The sequence below is a fragment of the Glycine max genome, chromosome 15, assembly GCF_000004515.6.
Source record: "Glycine max cultivar Williams 82 chromosome 15, Glycine_max_v4.0, whole genome shotgun sequence".
NCBI classification, from domain to species: Eukaryota; Viridiplantae; Streptophyta; class Magnoliopsida; order Fabales; family Fabaceae; genus Glycine; species Glycine max.
Window position 1 is genome coordinate 36,843,128 of NC_038251.2, and position 21,754 is coordinate 36,864,881.

At 37.9% G+C, this 21,754-nt stretch overlaps 2 protein-coding genes across 2 annotated transcripts; both read left to right on the top strand.

Moving 5' to 3' along the window:
- The first annotated feature begins 323 nt into the window (after positions 1 to 323).
- On the top strand, positions 324 to 16,781 carry LOC100793976 (zinc finger CCCH domain-containing protein 37). Its single transcript, XM_003545681.5, has 11 exons — positions 324 to 848; positions 1,934 to 2,172; positions 5,770 to 5,829; positions 5,922 to 6,047; positions 6,122 to 6,334; positions 6,711 to 6,748; positions 6,930 to 6,976; positions 7,061 to 7,191; positions 14,879 to 14,932; positions 15,912 to 16,043; positions 16,416 to 16,781. The coding sequence occupies exons 1-11, from the start codon at positions 536 to 538 to the stop codon at positions 16,584 to 16,586; spliced, it is 1,524 nt and encodes a 507-aa protein (XP_003545729.1). The 5' UTR covers positions 324 to 535; the 3' UTR covers positions 16,587 to 16,781.
- Positions 16,782 to 18,679: 1,898 nt separating this feature from the next.
- Positions 18,680 to 20,191, top strand: LOC121173568 (uncharacterized). Its single transcript, XM_041009653.1, has 3 exons — positions 18,680 to 19,617; positions 19,693 to 19,884; positions 19,979 to 20,191. The coding sequence occupies exons 1-3, from the start codon at positions 19,174 to 19,176 to the stop codon at positions 20,144 to 20,146; spliced, it is 804 nt and encodes a 267-aa protein (XP_040865587.1). The 5' UTR covers positions 18,680 to 19,173; the 3' UTR covers positions 20,147 to 20,191.
- The last annotated feature ends 1,563 nt before the right edge of the window (positions 20,192 to 21,754 follow it).

The window sequence follows — 21,754 nt, forward strand, 5'->3', positions numbered from 1 at the left end:
TATTTTAATATCTGTCATGGGAAGAGGATGTTGGATTCACGTTTTTTAGTCGGTTCCAAACACGTGAATGACAATTGACAAAGTTCTAGTCCAATATTTAATGAAGTTGTATACAAAAACTCTTCAAACAATTATAATAAAAATTAAAATATTTATTAAGAATGACAATATATTTAGATATATCTCCCAAGAGAAGTCTAATTAAATTCTACTACTATTTAATAATACTGTCTCTGCGTTTTGACACGATGTAACGTAACTGAAGAAAAAAAAAGAAGCAAAAGTAAAGAAAAGTGAAAAGGGGCAGTTACTACTTGCTAGTTAAATAAAAACCCGCTAATGATGGCATTGCAAAATTGCGATCTCACACTTCTTCTCAATCACTTTGACAGCGCGATTAGCACGAAGAAAAAAAGGCATTGAAAGCAAGAAAAGAAGCAAACATTATTCTCGTGAGTGCATGCCTGAGTAACTGAGTGAGTGAGTGAGTGAGTGAGTGTAACATCGTTTTCTCGTTTGTGTTTTTTCCTTTAAAATGGAAAACCACATCTACGCCGCCTCTTACAGCCCTTCCACCAACTACAGATCCTTCCGTGACCCCCCCGCCGACACCATGTTCCTCTCCCACCATCTCCACCACCATCGCACCGACGCCTCCTCCGCCGCCGCCCTCCGCTTCCCCTCCTCGGCCCTCTCTGCCGTCGAAGCCGCCGATATTGCCCCGCCTGGCGTCACCTCCCGAATCGCCTCCTCCTCCGCCGCCGCCGCCGCCGCGAATTTCCTCTCCACCTGGCCCCCTGCCGCCGCCGCCGCGCCCTCCGCCCTCGACCTCAAACGCTCTTCCGAGGGTCAGTTCCTTTTAACATTTTCCTCCCTTTTAGGTTATTTCGTTTGGGTTATTTGTTGTTGTTTGCTTAAATTAAAAAATGAAGTGACCAAGATTTCCCTGATTCCCCTTATTATGAGTTATCTATGAATTTAGGTTATAAGTGCGTTGTTTTTAAGAAATAATAATAATAATTGGTCTTGTTTACGCAAATGAAGTTGAACCAATCAGGGACTAAACAATTGAGTTTAGGTTATTTATTTTTTATTTACTTAAATTAAAAATGAAGTAACCAAGATTTCACTTATTGTGTCTGCTTTGTATAATTCTATGTGGTGCATGTAATTCTCGAAGTACATGTTTGTGGTGTTCAGTTTTCTAACGAGATTAGCTGAGTAATTGATGTTTATGTATGAGAGGGTATGTTTGGTAGTAATGAGGATTTGATGCACATCATAACATTGGTGTGCCCTGTGCAGTGCCTATTGGTTATTTTGTTGGTAACATTTTACTCTCTTTAATATGTTAGTGCTTAATAGTGTTTTTGCCACCAGAGTATACCGGTTGAATGACTCTGGGGGCCGGCACAGGCTTAGTTATGGATTTATGTTTTCGGAATCACATTTGATGATTGGTGGCTGGTGTAGTGAATGAGAAGGATATATGCGTAGGATAGGTGATGTGATGATTGAAGGCATGCTATCTGATATGAACAACATTGATAATAGTAGCTAAAGAGAGAAAAAAAATTGTGCTAGGGTTGGCTTTTTGTTTGGGAGTGTGACTTGTAACTTACTGACAAGCAAGGTTGACCTTTTTTGGCTTCAAATGGTGTTACTCCTGTACGTATTTAATAGAATATGTCATGTTATGTGGTTGATATATATTTTTACGTTATTTTGATATAATTTCAATAAATGTATACTTATAGCTTTTGTACAAACTCAGTGAAATTTATTAGTCATCTGGTTTTTTATATAAAGTATATTCTTTATATTTACTAACGTATGTTTTTTGTTAAAAATTATTTTCTTAGTCAAACTTATAAAGTAACACTATACATTTGCTTTGGTTTTCTTGTATATACTTGTCTATTATGTACTATAGCTCTCTACCATCCAACCATTTTGGGTACAATTGGGCAAAGTGAAGCTTGGTATTCTACAAACCCACTGGCCAAGCGCCCTAGATATGAAAGTGCTTCCAATATGACTATATATCCACAGAGGCCAGGCGAGAAGGATTGTGCCCACTATATGCTCACAAGAACCTGTAAGTTTGGAGATAGCTGCAAATTTGACCATCCTGTTTGGGTTCCAGAGGGTGGAATCCCGGATTGGAAAGAGGTGACTGCTTGCTATTATTATCACTATTATTATTTTTTATGCCTATGAAACTTATATGTATTGTATAGTACATTTACTATTGGTAATTGTATAAAGGGACATTTATTCTTACAAATCTATATTTAATAGAAAGTTTTAGAGATAATCATATATGAATATATAGTGGTGTATTATATACCAGTTTATCCAATTTTTTATTTTTATATTTCAATGTTTATATTAGTTACATTTGTAGTAAAAACCCTTGATTTCTATATATATCAGCGTGCAAAACTGTATAGAAATATTTATTAATTATAATAGAATAAAATTATAAATTATAATACTAGCACAATATTCTAGTACTACAGTTCTTCTATTACAATATACAAACTAATAATATTAAAGATTAATGGCTAATTGCAATACCTTAATTGATATGGCCAGGGATAAGAGTTTGGACTTAGAAGGGAGGCCCAAAGTTTGGAGAGTGTATGTGAGGAGAGAGAGGGGTGAGAATAGTAAGGGTGAGGTGGCAAAGGCTGTAGCAAAATTGCCAAACGTGTGAGAAAGGGATTTGGAAATATATAGGGAATGGTTAGGAGAGAGAGGGATCACGTTCTTGATTTGTGAATTCTGTTATGGACAGAGGGCAGTAAAATAGAAGGTGATGTGTGCAGTGGTGACGGGATCAGCAGATGCCACTAAAGAAGATGGAAGCCAAGGTCATAGCACTTGAGATGAGGTCGCAGGCCTCAAAACCTCTATGCAAGCTATGCAGCTCAAGGCTGACTTGAGCCATGAGAAGCTGGTTGAGATGTTGTCCAGAAACTGTGGAGAGTAGAATGATGTCAGCCAGCAGTTTTTTAACGGGGTTACATGGGAACACTCTAGTGGAATTCTGACAATCGGTGAAAAAAGTGGAGTTGCCGATGTTTGACAGAGACGACCCTGCTTGTTTGATTGTACGCGTGGAGTTATATTTCTAGGTCCAGGGGACTCATTCAGATGTGAAGGTGAATTTGGCTTAGGTGTGAATGGATGTTGGGTTGATTGTACGCACAAAGGTATATTTCTAGGTCCAGGGGACTCATTCAGATGTGAAGGTGAATTTGGCTCAGTTCTGAATGAATGGAGGGTTCTTTGGTTGTTTTGTGCATGGATTGAAGGAAGGTATCAAGTGACATCACACTCTCAGAATGAATTTGGTGAGAGAAGTAGAGTTGGAGGGAAGTTGGGCTGGGATTCGGACACCAACAGAGTGTGGAGGCAATGGATTGGGTTAGGCAAACCGGGTCGGCCCATCTCATCTCAATAATTTGTATGGCTTGCTCGGCAATCTAGGTCTGAATATGGTATGACCCCTTCCAATAGGGATATAAATGCAAGAAATGGGTTTAAACCCGAACCCAACGTAGATCCATCCAACGGCGATCTAGGAATATGGTGTGCGTCCTCTTTCATACACCTAGCTGACCGAACGGAAGAGAAAGGGTTTGTGTTACAAGTGTGGAGGTCCTTTCCACACCAATCGCCACCAATGTCCCAACCACCAGTTGAGGGCGATGTTGGTCGAGGAACGAGAAGAAGAGAATGGAGAGGTGAACTTCGTGGCGAGTGCCGCATGTTGTTTCTGGGTAGCACAGTCAATGATCAGAAGCCACATACAATGGATCAATGGTGTTCTGTTAGACTACTGGCAAGCGTACCAATGTCGTCACAGGTTATAGATCTATAAAAAGAGATCGTCTCCACATGGACTTGAGTTATTCAATTCTTTCGGATAAAGGTTATGAGTTTAATAATTATGTGCAAATTTAATCGAAATATCATGAGTTTGTCTAATCAACGAAAGATAACTAAAGTAATGGAATAGCGGAAATAATGAAAATTACGAAAATAACGGAATTTAGTGCGTCGGAAATATGTAAAATTATGGAAACAATAATAACGAATTTAATTAATTCAAGAAAAACGTAGGATTGAATTTCATCGTTCATACCCTCAGTATCCTAATAAGATTAACATATATGAATCATTTTCTAACGTTATTGATGCACACATTAAATTACCCGAATCGATTCCTCCCACTCGAGAATCCTTAGAATATTTATCGAATATTGATTCCTCGCATATGAAGTAAATATTCCAGCATTACAATCATAATCTTGTGCTATTTGCAATCAAAACGTTAATGTTTTATTCCTAGCAACGTAACGAAAAGAGTAAAATGATTCAGTTCAACTTCTAAAAGTACTTTCTAGTCAAACTTAAAATCTAATTTCATGAAACTAGTAATCAAATAGAATGAAACATTACGAACAAAATGAAATCACCACCAATAATGAGTGGAAAAGACTTATACATATATAATATCAAAAGAGATACATAAGGGTACAAAGATTACATCCAATCCGTAAGAAAAACTAATTGATCATTGCGTAGAGCACAAGATTAACGTGAGAAATGGCGAAGGATGCGATTCACAGTCACAACTCTGCAAGGCCCGGGCTCCACTTTCCACTTTCTTCTTCACTTCCTAAGCTTCTCACGTTTTCTCTCTGCTTCTGGATGTCCCTTTCAACTTCAAAGACATGACTATTTATAGAAAAGAGCCAAGAGGTGCAGGCCAATTCACCTAGGCAAATTGTTACTTAGTGATGAAGACACAGACTCACCTAGGCGAGTGTGCTGCTTATGGCTGAAGAAATCTGATTAGCCCAGGCGAGCTAGTTGCTAGACTGGGTGAATGAATGCCTGAAATCTTTGAAAAAATGATCATTTTGCCCTTCCTTTTGACTCTGTTTCTGAATCTAACAAACAACCATCAAAACCTACAAAACCATCTTTATTTTACTTGTAAAAATGAGAGAAACTGAGGGATATTTGGAGAAATAGATTGAAAACTGTGTGTCTAAGAGACCCTATGGAGCTTGATAATATAGACAGGTAGTATTGATTACACTTAATTTAGAGGATATTCAGTTCCCTCTAAATCAGATATCATATCCTATCATATCATTATACATTAAATTCCTGATTCTCAACATTACTTTTTATATCCTTGTTCTGTCAGATTGTAATAAGTGATATTGGGAATTCTGTATCTACCTTGATCTGAGCTGATAATCCATTGAAACATATTCTGATTTCTGAGTATTATCAATTGGTGTCTGGGCTTCTGATTTGGGGGCTGTGGTGATACTATTTCACTTATTTGAAATTTGGAAACTTAATATACATCTGTCTATGCATTAATCTATGTACTCAACTGTGTAACTGTATCAGAATGATCTTTTACTATGCTGTCAATCAATTTTGTTCTAGTAATATCTAGTTAGTACCCCTTGAATTTAGGGTAGGCGTGTGAAAGTTGTGTTTTTAAAACTACATGGGCTGTCTATTTTGTATGCTAAGATCACTCTTGTTCTGGTTATTTCATGTAGTAAATTAAATATTGTGTTTCTTACCATTCTCATCTTCTCTATTTTGTCTCCGCTGGCAATGGGTTTTGATCTCAAAAGGTGAAATATTATAGTCTAGCACTTTTGGTTCTTAAACATAAAACAGGGTTACTAATTTGTTTTGATGCACATGGTTTATTCAAACTTGACTTAGGTTCCAAATGTTGTTACAAGTGAAACTCCTCCTGAGAGACCAGGGGAACCGGATTGTCCAGTGAGTAGAATATGCAAAATTTTTGCTCCTTTTTTTTTTCTTTCATATTATTTGGACATTTTTTAATTCATTTTCTATCCAATACATTGCAGTACTTTCTGAAAACTCAAAGATGCAAGTTTGGTTCAAAGTGCAAATTTAATCATCCCAAGGTTTCCTCTGAAAATGCTGATGTTTCTTCTGGCTTACCTGAGAGGCCATCTGAGCCCCCTTGCGCGGTTAGTTATTTACATTTTGTATTGACATGAGACTTTATTTATCTATTTCTTACTTCATTTTTATATTTATGCAGTTCTACATGAAAACTGGAAAATGTAGATATGGCACTGCTTGTAAATTCCATCACCCCAAGGATATCCAGATTCAGTTGTCTGACGACTTGAGTCAAAATGTTGCACAGACACAAACAAATTCTATGATGGGTGGAGCTACAGGAGATACACAGCCAATTAAATCTCTTATATCTCCGTCGTTGCAAAATAGCAAAGGGCTTCCAGTAAGACTGGTATTGATTCTCTGTTAAATTCTTTGGTGTCTGATCTGAATTGATAGAAGGAAAGACAGACCAATTCATCTAGTATCATGTTCTTTTGAGTTTTTCATTTCATTCCATTATTGGCTGGATGTATGCTGCTTTGAACTGCTGACCCTAATTAATAATTGTAGCAGAAATTATGATATTCAACTTGTGTGAATGGATTGGTCAGCATAACATAACTAAAGTTGCCTTTATTTTTTTACTTTGATGCTATATAAAAATATAACTTGTATTATAAGAAGATATCCATAAATTTCTAGCTGATGACAACTTTTTCCTATGCTAATTTATTGCCTTCATTTCTTTAAAGCCTGGGTTCTTACTGTAAATTCTCTTCTGACAGGGGGAAGTTGATTGTCCATTCTACATGAAAACTGGGAGGTAAGTATTGATTTATGTTCAATTGGTTTCATAATTATAGAGAAATAGTCAATTTTTTGTATGTTTTACCATAGCTCTCTTAGGAAACTGCAAAAAAAAAATTGTTTCTCCAAAATAAGCTAATCTAAACACATATTCTTTGGATTGAATATCCTTAATTTTTTTCATTCATATGAATCAGTTGCAAGTATGGTGTCAGTTGCCGCTACAATCATCCTGACAGGAATGGTATGTATAATATATTGATATTGACTGTTCATACATTTTCCTGTTTCCTAAACAATTATGTCACTTTATCATTCTTTGATGCAGCAATTAATCCACCCATTGCTGGATTAGGTGCCTCTATTTTGCCATCCTCGGCTGCTAATCTGAATATTGGACTTCTTAATCCAGCTGTTTCTGCTTATCAAGCTTTTGAACCAAGGCTGTCAAATCCAATGGTAATGTGGAAGTTGTTACTGTACTTATTCTCATAGAAAATTGACTGATGCAAATTGCAAATTAATAGAGTTTCTGAGAGTGAGAGAAATTTAGAGAGAATTTAGAGAGATAAAAATGGAGTCTAATGTTAATTCATTGCACAAATGAGAAAGGGTTACAAATTGAGCTTATATAGGCTCTCAGTACAGCTGTACCTAACTGTTAACAGTTAGTACCTACACTAACCAACCTAACAGATTCACTAACTGATTCCAGTTGAATAACTGGTTATTTATATATATACCTAATCCCCCCTCAAACTCAAGGGGGAGGATGATGGTACCAGGCCAATCTCTTGTTTTATTACTCTTGTTGCAGTACAATTGCACCACTAGGGATTGGAGCCTAGCCTCCCTAACCAACCACAGTGATTATTCCGCCCCCTAATTCTAGGCAGTCCAACTCTATTTATAGCTGACTGCTAACTAACTAATTGCCTTTAACTGACTTGAACGGTTACAAGGCTAACTAACTAACTGCCTTTAACTAACTTGAACAGTTATAAGGCTAACTACCAACAGTTACAAAGCTAACTACAAACTGTAACTGATCTTAGTCAGCTACCTAATCCAGGTTCTGGCTGCTGCTCTGACTTCCTTTTATACTTGCCACGTGTCCTTCCTTCATACACTTGCGTAATCGGTAACCTAACAATACTCCCCCCAAGAGAGCCACCTTGTCCTCAAGGTGAAATGCAGGAAATTGCTGCTTCATAACATCAACCGATTCCCATGTAGCTTCAAAGTCAGGTAAATCTTTCCATTGGATGAGCACTTCAGCTGTGCCTGCAGGGTGGTTTCTGACAGCCTTGACAGCTAGAGGCTCTACCCTTAGCTCTAACTCAATAGTCAGCATTGGAGTCAAGGGTTGGGGTTTCACTGCATGAGCCACGACTTTCTTTAATAGAGACACATGAAAGACCGGATGAACTTTACTCTCGGGTGGTAAGTTGAGCTGGTATGGTACTTTACCAATGACCTTAGAAATCTGATATGGCCCATAAAATCGAGGGCTTAATTTCTCATTCAACTTCTTAGCCAAAGATTTCAAACGATATGGTTGTAATTTCAGGTAAACCCAATCATTCACAGCCAAGTTAACATGCTTATTGGCATATGCTCGCATCTGGTCCTGAGCCTTAAGCAGATTAGTTCGTAGTTGGTCCAACAAAGAGTCCCTATCTTGTGTCAGCCTGTTGACCTCCTCTACTGCTGAAGGAACAGTTGTGCCTTTAAGCAATTGAGGTGGGTCTCTGCCATAGAGAGCCCTGAAAGGAGTGAGCTTAGAGGAACTATTATAATTAGAGTTAAACCAAAATTCTGCCCAACTTAAGCAGGAAGGCCAATGCTTTGGTTTTTCTCCTGTAACACACCTTAAGTATGTTTCCACTCCTCTATTGACCACCTCAGTCTGGTTATCTGTCTGAGGGTGATATGCGGAACTAAATTTCAATTTAGTTCCAGCAGATTTGAATAATTCCCTCCAAAATTGACTCAGAAAAATCTTATCCCGATCTGAAATAATGGTGTTTGGAAACCCATGTAATTTCACAACCTCCTTGATAAATAGATCAGCTATATCCTTTGCAGCGAAGGGGTGACTAATGGGGATAAAATGATTGCCGCTTTTGCCTCTCGATCGCGATTGCCGCTTTCTGCCACTTTACCTCTCGATTGCAGTTTTGCTGTTCTGCATGGTCACGATTGCTGCTTCCCCGATCGGTACTCGACAAGATCCGCACCGCTGCCATTAGCTCCGCCATTTGCGCCTTCAGCTCCGCTTGCTTGATGCCTTCCTCTTCAAACAATCGCTTCAAACTTGCGACGTCCTCATGTGTGTTGATCATGCCTTCGAACCCTCATTCCAGAAATTCCACACATGCATCCATGTTTCCTCGCGTTGAAACCATGAATAGCTTCACGTCTCAGGATCAAAATTTTGCTCTGATACCAGTGATGGTACCAGACCAATCTCTTGTTTTATTACTCTTGCAGTACAATTGCACCACTAGGGATTGGAGCCTAGCCTCCCTAACCAACCACAGTGATTATTCCTGCCCCTAATTCTAGGCAGTCCAACTCTATTTATAGCTGACTGCCAACTAACTAACTTCCTTTAACTGACTTGAATGGTTACAAGGCTAACTAACTAACTGCCTTTAACTAACTTGAACAGTTACAAGGCTAACTACTAACAATTACAAAGCTAACTACTAACTGTAACTGATCTTAGTCAGCTACCTAATCCAGGTTCTGGCTGCTCTGGCTGCTGCTCTGACTTCCTCTTATACTTGCCATGAGTCCTTCCTTCATACACTTGCGTAATCGGTAACCTAACAGAGGATTTCTACAAGTGAAATCTTTCACATTGAGTTTGCCCCTATGAAACTCAAAGTGATTAGGAGAAAGCGGCTTGGTCAGTACATCTGCCCATTGTTCTAGAGCAGGAATGTGATACACAGCTAGTTGCTTGGACAGCACTTGCTCACGAACAAAGTAAACATCAATTTTATATGCTTAGTCTGAGTGTGGAAGACAGGATTATGTGCTATAGCAACAGCACTTTGATTATCATAGAGCAGAATTGGAGCAGAAAAAGGGACATCCAATTCCTTCAATAGAGCTTGAACCCAGGTGAGTTTAGGACTGTGCCAAACTTCTGTACTCAGCCTCAGTACTAGATCTTGTAGTGACTTGTTGCTTGTGGGACCACCAAGATATAAGATTGGGACTAAGGAAAATTGCATTAGCAAGAAGTTAACCTTCTGTCACCTACATCAGAGGTCCAATCAGCATCACACATGGCTGTAACAGACAATGGTTTACCCACAAAAGCTGGTTTCATATGAAAATCATAAGAGATAGTTCTCTTAAGATATTGGAGAGCAACCCAATGAGTGTCCAAAGGCTTGGACATGAATTGGCACACCTTGTTGACAGCATAGCTAATTTCTGGTCTTGCAAGAGTAGTATATTGTAATGTTCCAACGACTGATCTATAGAGTGTAGGATCCGGAAATAGGTCAGAATCAGATTTTGAAAGTTTACAGGTTGAAGTCATTGGAGATGATATAGGTTGGCCTTCAGCCATTTTTGTTTGTGGTGTAGATCCCTTATGTACTTGCTTTGAGTCATAGGCACAGTCTTGTCAAGTAGATATTTAATTTCAATACCTAGAAAATAATCAAGCTGGGTACACTGGTGACTGAACCATGTACACTGTTTCCTCAAGAATGCCATTGAGAAGGGCATTATTAACATCCAAGTGGAATAAATCCCAGCCATTGGTTAAAGCAAGAGTGATTATGATTTTGATTGTGATAGGTTTAACAACAGTGGAAAAAGTTTCATGAAAATCAAAGCCATGTGTACTTGAGGAAACCCCTTAGCTACCAACCAAACCTTGTATTTATTAATTGTCCCATCTGCATTTTCCTTCACTTGAAATATCCACTTGCAACCAACTGCTTTCCTGTTAGGGGGTAAGGGAACAAGATCCCAAGTATGATTATTTATCAAAGCATTGTATTCCTGATGCATAGCAGACAACCAATTAGGATCAGCCATTGCTTGTTTGACACCTCTAGGCTCACAATGAGTCAAAAACAATGAAGGGTGAATTCTTGGGTTATGAAAACCAGATTTGGATCTTGTTTGCATAGGGTGCACATTAGGAGGTCTAGGGGGTGACTGATGTTCAGAAGAAGAAGAAGAATTATTAGACTGAGTAAGAGGATCAGACTGATGGAGAATAGGCGAATGCTTAGAAGCTGTTATTAAATTGGTTAGACATAGGATCAGAGACAACTTATAGTTGTTGCTGAGACAGATTTTCTGATTCAACAGATTGTTGATTACTATGATCAGAAAATGCAGAAGAGTTAACAGGAGAAGCAACAGAACTAGGTTCAGAAGCAGTGTTTGAGGGTGGATCAGAGGGTGGGTCAGTATAGGGAGTGGGAATTGGGTCAGAAACAGTGTTTGGAATAGGTGCATTAGGTGGTGTTTGAACTAAAGTGGGGAAGATAGGGATAAAACTAAAATACCGAGGAGCAGAGGACATGAAATTTGAGGACTGAGGAAATAGTTCAGAATAGGGAAACCTATTCTCATTAAAAACTACATCCTTTGAAATGAAAATGCAACCTGAGGGGGACAAACATTGATAGCCTTTGTGAGAATTAGAGTATCCCAAGAAAACACACTCTTGAGATCTGAAGTCTAATTTGTGATTTTGATAAGGCCGTAAAAATGGAAAGCAAGCACACCCAAAGGTTTTTAGAAAATTATAATCAGGGGATTGTTTATATGGGACAGTACAAGGGACATCAAAGTTCAGGGAGGCTGTAGGCAGCCTGTTGATTAAGTACACAGCAGTGTTAAAAGCAAAGTCCCAAAACTTTAAGGAAGAGAAGCATGGTGAAGCACAGTTAAGGCCTATTCAGTTATGTGTCTGTGTTTCCTCTCAACTACACCATTTTGATGGTGAGTATGAGGGCAAATGAGCCTATGTGTAATACCATGAATGGTAAAAAATGAAGTAAAGGGTCTGGATTCACCCCCCCAATCAGTTTGAATACTATTAATTTTAGTATTAAACTGAAGCTCAACAAGGGATTTAAAATTTTGAAACACAGTGAAAGTTTCAGATTTAAGTTTTAAGGGATAGATCCAGGTAAACCTAGAAAAAGCATCAACAAATGAAACATAATACAAATAGTCATTTGTAGAAGGAATATGTGATGGTCCCCAAAGATCACTAAAGATTAATTCCAAAGGTGTAGAGTAAACAGTTTCAGACATAGAAGAGGGAAGTCTATGAGACTTCCCTACACAACAAGCTGAACAAAAATCCAGAATTTTATTAGATGGATTTATCTTACAATGATTCAAGACAAGTCTCAATACATGAGCATTAGGGTGGCCTAACCTAGCATGCCACAAAGTACTAGAAATTGACTGATTTGAGACACCAGAAACTGTTGCTGTAAAGGAAACAGGAACTCTCTATGAAGGCTAAGAAGCAGAAGACTCTTGAAGCTTGAGATTAGGAAATGAATAGAGATCATCACTACCAACAATGCCTTGAAGTAAGACTTCATTGGTTGCCTGTGATTTAACTGTGCAAAAGCGAGGAAAGAATTCAGAGTAAACTCCATTATCTTTGGCAAATTTACTTACACTTGATGGATTTTTAGTGATTGAGGGAGCATGTAACAAGTAATGAAGATAAAGAGGAAAACTAGGATTAGTAGGGGACTTAAAAGAAGGAGAACCAGAACCAAGAATTTTTAAACCTTCACCATTACCAATATAAATCTGATCTCATCCATCAAAGTGACCAAGCTGATGAATATTTTGTGGTTCTCCAGTCACATGGAATGAAGCTCCCGAGTCAGGGATCCAGGTTGAATTAGCATTGTCCATGAGTTAGCTAGCATTGCATTAGAAGTAGCTTGAGTAGAAGCAGGTTGTTTCTGACTCGTGTTTGCTGGATTAACCCAAGTATTAGACTTAGAATTAGCCTGAGACTTTGAGCTACTATACTGCACAGGTTGCAGTGTAGCAGGATCATACAACACCAGAGATTCATGAGGCTGATAGGTGGTGTCAGATCTGTAATAACAGACATTGGCTGTATGGTCATATTTGAGACAGATCTGACACTGGAAATTTGCAAACCGGCCACCGTGACCTCAACCGAAACCACCACCATGGTGGCCACCGCCACGATCAGAGTAGCTACTATGACCAGCATTTCGCACGCGTAACCACCAGCATCATGCGAATTTGAATAATTAGGGTTCACATACGGTTGAGTGTAATTCATTGAGGGAGAGAATGCTTTCTTGCTAAATCGATTGGATCACGACTCATGTGCGAGTAACAACACTTCGACCTCCACAATTGTAGGAGTCTCAAACTTGCTCTCGATAACTGAGACTACCGGAGCATAGTCTTGTGGTAGTCCTACCAATATTGCATCAACATATTCTTCATGCTGAATTGGACTTCCGATGTTGGCGAGCTCATCAGCGATGTTCTTGATCTGACTCAAGAACTCGCATAGGGTTTTGCCTTCCAGAGAAGTGGTGTGCAAGTCCGTTCAAAGTTGACGAGCACGAGCTTTTGTCTGAGTGAAGAAATGTTTGTGAATCTTATCCCACACCTGATACGAGTGGATCGATACAAGAACACAAGATAAAATCGACTTCAAAAGTGTCAATTGAAGCCAGGTAAGTAGCATCTGATCTTGAACTTCCCACGCCTCATAAGCTGGATTCACATTTCTGACGTCACGATCTTCATCGGAGAGAAAACAAGGAGGAATCGTAGGGTTCTCAACAAATCGCTGAAGCTTGTGTGACTTAATCACAGGCTCAATTTTCTGTTTCCAGTGAAGGTGGTTTGAATCATCAAGCTTTTCAGCTATGGAGTTTGGAAAGGATCAGGGTACGGAAGGGAATTGGAATTGGATGGAGAAACCTAGGGCTCATCATACCATAATAGAGTTTATGAGAGTGAGAGAAATTGAGAGAGAATTTAAAGAGATAAAAATGGAGTCTAATGTTTATTCATTGCTTATATAGGCTCTCAGTACAGCTGTAACTAACTGTTAACAGTTAACAGTTAGTACCTACACTAACCAACCTAACAGATTCACTAACTGATTTCAGTTGAATAACTGGTTATTTACATATATACCCTAATACAATTAATGTTATCCAACACCCGATGCTCATTATTGTGAGGTAGGGGATGCTTCTGGTTATGTTTTCTAGATGTGTTGTATGTTTCTGGTTATCAACCAAATCGACACAATTGAGTTAAGGCACGTGCAATGATTAATGAATGGACGTATAGTTTAGATACATATAGATTTCACAAATGCAATAAAGATGGCTTGGACATAGCCTATATACTCTTGTATACAGTCAAACCTGGAACATAGAGCTGTTGCATGATAGAGTTGAATGGATAAGTATTGGTTGTAAGTTGGAACATGGCAAAAATAATATTTTTCTTAGTTATATTCTTACATGAGAATAATATTTGTGTCATGTAGTAGTGCACATCTTTTATTCTGAATGAATATTAACTAGTTAAATGTGGTCATTTGTGGGTGTGTACTATCAACTTTTGTGATTCTCATGATTTTTCTTGTTTAATTTTATATCTTGATCCTTGTAGATATTGTGATTTTATTCTCTCGCGTATTTTTGTATAGATGTCCGTAGTCTTTCTTTTATTCTTTTTATTGCTTTTGCCTCAAGTCTCATTTTCTGTTTGTGCTGCATAGTTTGTTGTTAACTTCACTTTCTTCATAGTACCTAGTTTTCCTAAAATTCTTACTCCTAGTGTTTTGATGCTGCTCATCTAGTACATTTTTTGCATATGATATATGTTTCTCTTACAAAGAAATTTATTTGTTTGGGTCCTTTAGAGGTGAGGCCTCTTTGCTGTTTTGCCTCAATAATGTAGGAGGACAAGTTTGAGACTGCTCTAAACAACTCATTTATCAACAATAAGAATGAAGTGTGTAATTGGCTTAGAAAAGTAGCCATTCTTAAGTTAACTCAACTGCATTTCCATTAGATGTCATGAATTTGTCAAAAGCTAATGCACGTGACATGTTTTCCTGTCTCAGGTGGGAATTGCAGAAACTATCTATCCTCAGCGACCTGGACAGATTGAATGCGATGTAAGCAAACAGCTGCCTTATGTTCAAGTCATATTAGATTTCTACAGCCAATATGTTTATTTGGAATGGTTTGCACTTGTCACATTTATATGTTGGATCATTTAGTGTTAAATTAAAAATTGCAGGGGGCTAAGGGTTCAATTGAAGATCTATCTGTTTAATTTAAAAAAACTAAATAAGATAGGGTATCCTTAATAGTAATACCATGAAATAGGTTATATCAAGAATTACACAAAGTGTAATAACATGGTTTTTTTAGCTGGAAATAAAATAAAAGTATTTGTTGAGATAATGTAGGTTTGAATGAGATAAAAGTAATGTTGGGGACTCAAATGAAAATTCTTAGCCGGGGAAGTAACAAATTATTGAGATTTCAAGGAGTGATAAAGAAAAGGTTGATTGTTAGGTACATGCTTTTAATGCCATTTTCATGTCATTGTCAATATGTCATTTCCCGTCAATCATCCAGAGCCGGTATGTGGAAAGTAAGCGTTGAAACTGGTGAATTGGTTTCAAACTGGACATGATTTGACCAGTTGGACTAATGCACTTATTTTTAGAAATTGCTACAAAATTGCAGTTACGTGCTGACAGTGTTACAATTCACCACTGCACCGCAGCTGCTTCTTAGTAAGCTCGCATTCTGGTTAATGAAAAAGCTTAAATACCACTGAGCAATAGCTATTTCTTATTATTAATCTTAATAATAAGCTGAAGGCCCCAATTTCCTCTCCTCTCTTTTATTCTCTTTATACATGTAATATCCTACCCTTCCACTGATTTTGCCTAACAACTGATTGTAACTAATTAATGGGTATCAAACATTTTGGTTTTAATAATATTTGATTCTTATAGAGAAAGATAGCTATTAAAACTTCATGAAAACCTATTTTATTTGCTGAACTTCTCATGCCTACATAACCTCTGCATAAAATATTTAATTTCCTTTTACATTTCTATTCAATGGTTTACCATGTAGTTTTATATGAAAACTGGCGTGTGTAAATTTGGGGAAAGATGCAAGTACCATCACCCAATTGACCGCTCAGCACTGTCACTGTCAAAGCAGGCTACTGTTAAACTCACTCCTGCAGGATTACCAAGAAGAGAGGTGTGTTAAATCTTTTTTACATGCTTACTCTAAATTGTTGCTTTATATGCAGTTTTCTGTGAAATTCTTTCAATAATTAGTCTGCAGATTCAAAAAATAGGTTTATATGATTAGGTTAAGTTTGGATGTTGTTTCAATCTATTTCACGTTACTTGAATTGTTGCACATTGCATGTGGTAGTAGGTTATCCAGTCAATCTCAAGAACATGCTGATTATTAAATTGCATGACCGTTCCAAGCTACTTGCCCTTGCGCTTTTTGCCCTTGTGGCCATATACGTTAGCTTTAAGTAGCATCCTCTTAACTAGCCTCAAAATTTCTATCAAAGGAACGTGATATCGAAATTTGAAACCATGTATGATGTTTTGACAGGGTGATGTTATCTGTCCTTATTATTTAAAAACTGGAACATGCAAGTTTGGTGCAACCTGCAAGTTTGACCACCCACCACCTGGAGAAGTTATGGAGATGGCAAAATCACAAGGAACATCAGCCAATGGAGAGGAAGCTGAAGGCGATACTTCTGCTCTGGAACAACTTTGAGATCTTTCATGAAAACTTGACTCTGTATTTGATGAGCCCATTTATTTCTTCCTTATATGTTTTTTCTGATCATGATATCAACAGCTGTGGCTGAAGACCTGCTTTGTTTAATTTAGTGACTAATTTGTCTCTTGATTGGTATGAGTGCTGTTTTTTAATGGAGTGTTGCTAGGTGCACCCAGCAAAATTTATAAATGGCAAAAATGCCCCTGGCTTTTTTTTTTTTGCCTTATAAAAGTTTTTTTTTTTTCCGGAAATGCACACAATTCCATTTTTGTTCGCTGTTTTTCTTTGCTTTTGTGTTTTTCGTGCGGCATTGTCTCCGGTCCGTGGGTTCGTTGTGAACGGTTAGGTGCGGTGTAGGTGAAGGTATCGATGTTGAGCGTTGCGGTGGTCGTCGGCGGCATCTGAGGTATGCAGAAGGTGGTGCTGCTGTCGGGAAGGTACGGAAACGTTACGGATCAACTTGATCCGGAAGTTGATATGGTTCTCTTCCGGATTAAGTTGATCCATAAGTGACTTCCGGATCAACTTGACCCGGAAGTTGGTATTTTTTTAAATATTTAATGTTTTTGTAATTATATTAATAATTTTTTTTAAATTATTAATTTGAGTTGGTTAGATGGACGAAGATGAATGGATGTATGAAATAATGTCTGAACAAGCGGATATGAATTATGAAAATGAAGAAGCATGTGGTGCGAATGAACTACATGTTGATTGTTTCGATGCATTCAATATTTCTCAAGTTATAATGTTAATGTTTGTCATAGATTTAATAAAATGAATACTGGTAGAAAACTTAAGTTATGTGGATTGCTTTGTAGGTGTTTGAGTGCCGAGAGGATGTTTTGCGGTGGGCTCGATCCGTTGCTCATGAAAACGGATTTGTGACGGTGATTTTAAGGTTGGACACAAACACAGGTAGTAGAGGAAGGACTACGTTTGTGTTAATTGGCTGTGAAATGAGTAGCGAGTATAGGTGTAGGAAAATTGAATTTATCAGAAGAGACATTGGGACTAAGAAATGTGGGTGTCCCTTCAAGCTTCTTTGCAAGCCAATGGTTAGAGGAGAAGACTGGATGGTGAAGTTGATTTGTGGAGTGCATAATCATGAATTGGTCAAGTCATTAGTTGGACATCCATATGCGGGACGATTGACTAAAGCTGAAAAAACACTTATTGCTGATATAACGAAGTCCATGGTGAAGCCAAGAAACATTTTGTTAACTTTGAAGGAACACAATGTCAATAGTTGTATGACCATTAAACAGATATACAATGCAAGAAGTGCATTTCGTTCTTCCATAAGCGGAAACGATCTTAAAATGCAACATCTGATGAAGCTTCTTGAACGTGATCAATATATTCATTGGTACAGAATAAAGGATGAAGACGTGGTTCATGATAGACAACACCTAGAAAATAAATCGGTACAAACTTTCACTGCTCGATTTTGTTTGGGTGACACCGACTGGGATGACATTCTCTACCGGTTTTGCATATGTGGAGGGTGAACGCGTTAATAATTTGGTTTGGGCTTTACAACGCTTCTGAGGCCTTTTTTTAAAGCGTGATGCCCTCCCTGGAGTTATTTCCACTAACAGAGACCAAACATTGATGAATGCAGTGAAGACTGTATTCCCTGACTGTACAAATTTGTTGTGCAGCTTTCACATAAACAAGAATGTGAAGGCCAAACGTAAATCATTAATTTCGCAAAAAAATGCTTGGGATTATGTCATGGATTGTTGGGGATGTCTGACTGATTGTCCTTCAGAACAACAGTTTGATGAATGCCTGAAGAAGTTCAAAATGGCTTGCGCACCTTGGCCAATGTTTGTTGATTATGTCAAGGAAACATGGATAATACCACACAAGGAAAAAAAAAATTTCGCTTGGAATAATAAGGTGATGCACTTAGGAAACACAACAACAAACAGGTATGAAATTGTTTAACAAACAGGTATGAAATTGTTTAACTATTTCTATTAATGTTGATGAATTGATGGAATTGTATTATTATATATGTTTATTTTTATTTGTGTATTTGAAATGTAGGGTTGAATCTGCTCACTCGTCTTTAAAAAGATTGTTACAAAATAGCCTTGGAGACTTATGCAGTGTGTGGGATGCCATGAACAACATGATTACGTTGCAGCACACAAAGATTAAAACATCATTTGAAACAAGTACACATGTCGTTGGACATGTGTTAAAGAAAACCGTATATAGGAGGCTTCTTGGAATGGTTTCAAGGTATGCTTTAAATCAAATTGTTGTTGAATTAGAGCGTGTTGACTATGCTAGCAAGAATCCCTCAAGTTGTGGTTGTGTGGTGAGAATCACGCTTGGTCTTCCTTGTGCTTGTGAGCTATCCAAATATGTTGGTGGTTGCATCCCACTGGATTCAATCCATATGTTTTGGAGGAGACTAAGTTTTTCTGACTAAGGGTTATCTGAGCCCGAAGTGAGCATCAAGGCAGAAATAGAAACAATATCCAAAAGATTCAAAGAACTTGATGTTTGTGGCAAGTTTACTCTGAAGACTAAACTTTGGGAAATTGCATACCATGATCAGAATTCGATGTGTCCTCCTCCAGTAAAGGTTAACACAAAGGGGGCACTGAAAAAAGCTATAAGCAGAAACCCAAGGTCAACAAAGCGTTATCCATCTTATTGGGAGTATGTAGATGCCTTTGAATCTATGCAAAATAGCAATTCGTCGGTGAGGCGTACTGCATCATCCTCTGAGCAACTGAATCGAAGAACGATGATGTCCATGTTGGACCAGTTTCAGCCATTTATGCACGACTTCATTGATAAGATTGTTGATGTCAAAGCTGATGGTAACTGTGGATATCGGTCGGTTGCCGATTTATTAGGTATAGGTGAAGACTCTTGGTCGGTGGTCCGCAACCATCTGCTTAAAGAACTTGCCAAATACTCAGAAGACTATATCAAACTCTTTGGTGGCATGGAGAGATTTGAGGAATTAAGGATGTCACTACTTGTTGATGGGTTAACCAATGTATGTAATTTATGTATTTGATTTTTAAGACTTAACTTTGAAATTAAGTTTGACGTGTATATTTGTTTCATTCAGGTGACTACGAATAAGTGGATGGATATAACGGACATGGGACATGTCATTGTATCAAGGTATAACGTAATCGTTGTATCCTTGTCTAGACAACAAAGCACGACATTCTTTCCTCTTAGAAGTCAACCGCTGGAAAATTCTTCATTGCATTATATAATTTGTATCGGTCATGTGTATGACAATCATTTTGTTGAGGTACATTGTAGATATGAACTGTTTTTTTTTTTATATATATTTATGCAATGAGTTTTGTAGGATTGAGTTAACACTTTTTTCGCATGTACAACAGGTTTATTTAAAAGAATGTTGTTCCTTATCGCCTGTAGCATTGTTATGGTCTAGCAATTGTCATCCTCAAGCGAAGCCGTGGACAAATCCATATATTACCAAAATGCAGCATTACAAGAGCTTCGTGATGTTCAAGAGAGACTATGTTGAACATAGTATAATGCAATGAAGCATTCTGCTAATATATGGATTTCTGCTAAAGACAAAGAGGTGGTTACAGAATGATTTAGATTTAAACTCGTCGCCAGGTTGGCTGATAAAGAAGAGGGCGACAGATAAGGTTGAAACAGCTAGCCAAGCAAGGTTCTTTTCATTCTTGCAGTTGGCTAACCAGGGAATGAAAGACTTCAGTAAGCCTGCTGGCCTTGCTTTCAACAATCCTCAAGAATAGCTCTTGTTCTTTCTTTCTTCCATTCCACTGCGTTCTTGATGCGGGTAGCCAAGCGTGAAGCAGACTTAATCATCTCATCTCTTCGCACTGTCTCGTCTGCGAGCTCCTTCTTCTTTCGCTCCAGCTCTAGTTCCCGACCTGCTTCCGCTAGTTGGACAATCAGCCGCGGTATCTTCTCTTCGTTTTGAATTGAATATTCTCATTTATGTGTCTTTGTATATTTGTTACGTCTACAACAAAATTTTTACTTAATTCTAAAAAAACATGTATGATATAGTAGTCTGAGTTGACAACACATTGTGAAAAAATGTGTATGATAAATTGTTGTCTGCATTAACATAAAGCGCGTGAAAGGACCTTGCACAACATGACTACACATGCAGATCTGATGCAAGCTAAAGAATGTCACGTCATTGGTGTAGTTGACAACACATACAAAAAGCATGTGCATGCGTATTTTTAATCTTAAAGAAATGCAGCACTGATATTAAAACTCATCTATATATATGACACAGCCTAATACTGTAAAAAACCACAAGTTTCAGTCGTAACTCAACTCTTACAAAAAACTACGACATTCTTGGGAGAGACAAGCAGTCAGACAGTTGTGAACTCCACATTAGATTTTATTTTTCCAAATGGATCCATTGTTCACAACGACAGTGGTGTTTCCTTTCAAGCTTCCACTCCAGTTCCCATTCGAGTACCTAACAGGTGTGATTTTCAAAATTTAAAAATCAGAATACACAATACCCTTAAGCTAACCGACAAGCAATTTTTGGATGAAATTTATTACCGACAGCCTTTCACATATGCAGGTAATCAATTTTGGTTTCAATGTATGCAACTGAAAGATGATGCTGATGTTAACACAATGTTAATGTGTAATCATGAATTTTTGTTTGTTGGTCCGATTGAGTTATTATGTAGCATTGCTAGAACCCCAGATGATATTTTAAACTTACTTCAAGCTACTATGACCCCTACTCATGATGCCCTGCTATATTACAATGGGAGGTGAAACATGTCACGCCAAAATGAGTTTGTTGGTTACTCGTTTATAGGAAAAAAATCCCAAAAAGTTTGACATTCCCACCGGATGTACCATGGATGAACTGAAGGATTTGATCAAGCAAGTTGCACCTCCTGGGATTCCCCCTTATGGTATTGATGAAACACAAATGGTAAGACGATTGTTTTTTCGGAAATCAAGTCACCATGAGTATTCAGAAAAAGTTATAAAATTCGAAATAATTGAACTCAAAACCAACGATGATGTGATGAAGGTGTTGATTGAGTCTAACTATTGGAAAAAGATTGGGCCAATAGAAATTTTAGCTGTTTTCAGTAAACCTGTACCGGAAATGGAAGACGAGTTGTCCTTGT

Excerpts from the sequence above, each read along its gene's own strand:
- LOC121173568 (XM_041009653.1), top strand. The coding sequence starts at position 19,174 with ATGTGTCCTCCTCCAGTAAAGGTTAACACAAAGGGGGCACTGAAAAAA. Across the intron at positions 19,618-19,692 it reads TTGTTGATGGGTTAACCAAT|GTGACTACGAATAAGTGGAT; the intron begins GTATGTAATTTA and ends TGTTTCATTCAG. Across the intron at positions 19,885-19,978 it reads ATGACAATCATTTTGTTGAG|GTTTATTTAAAAGAATGTTG; the intron begins GTACATTGTAGA and ends CATGTACAACAG.
- LOC100793976 (XM_003545681.5), top strand. The coding sequence starts at position 536 with ATGGAAAACCACATCTACGCCGCCTCTTACAGCCCTTCCACCAACTAC. Across the intron at positions 849-1,933 it reads CCTCAAACGCTCTTCCGAGG|CTCTCTACCATCCAACCATT; the intron begins GTCAGTTCCTTT and ends TATGTACTATAG. Across the intron at positions 7,192-14,878 it reads CAAGGCTGTCAAATCCAATG|GTGGGAATTGCAGAAACTAT; the intron begins GTAATGTGGAAG and ends TTCCTGTCTCAG.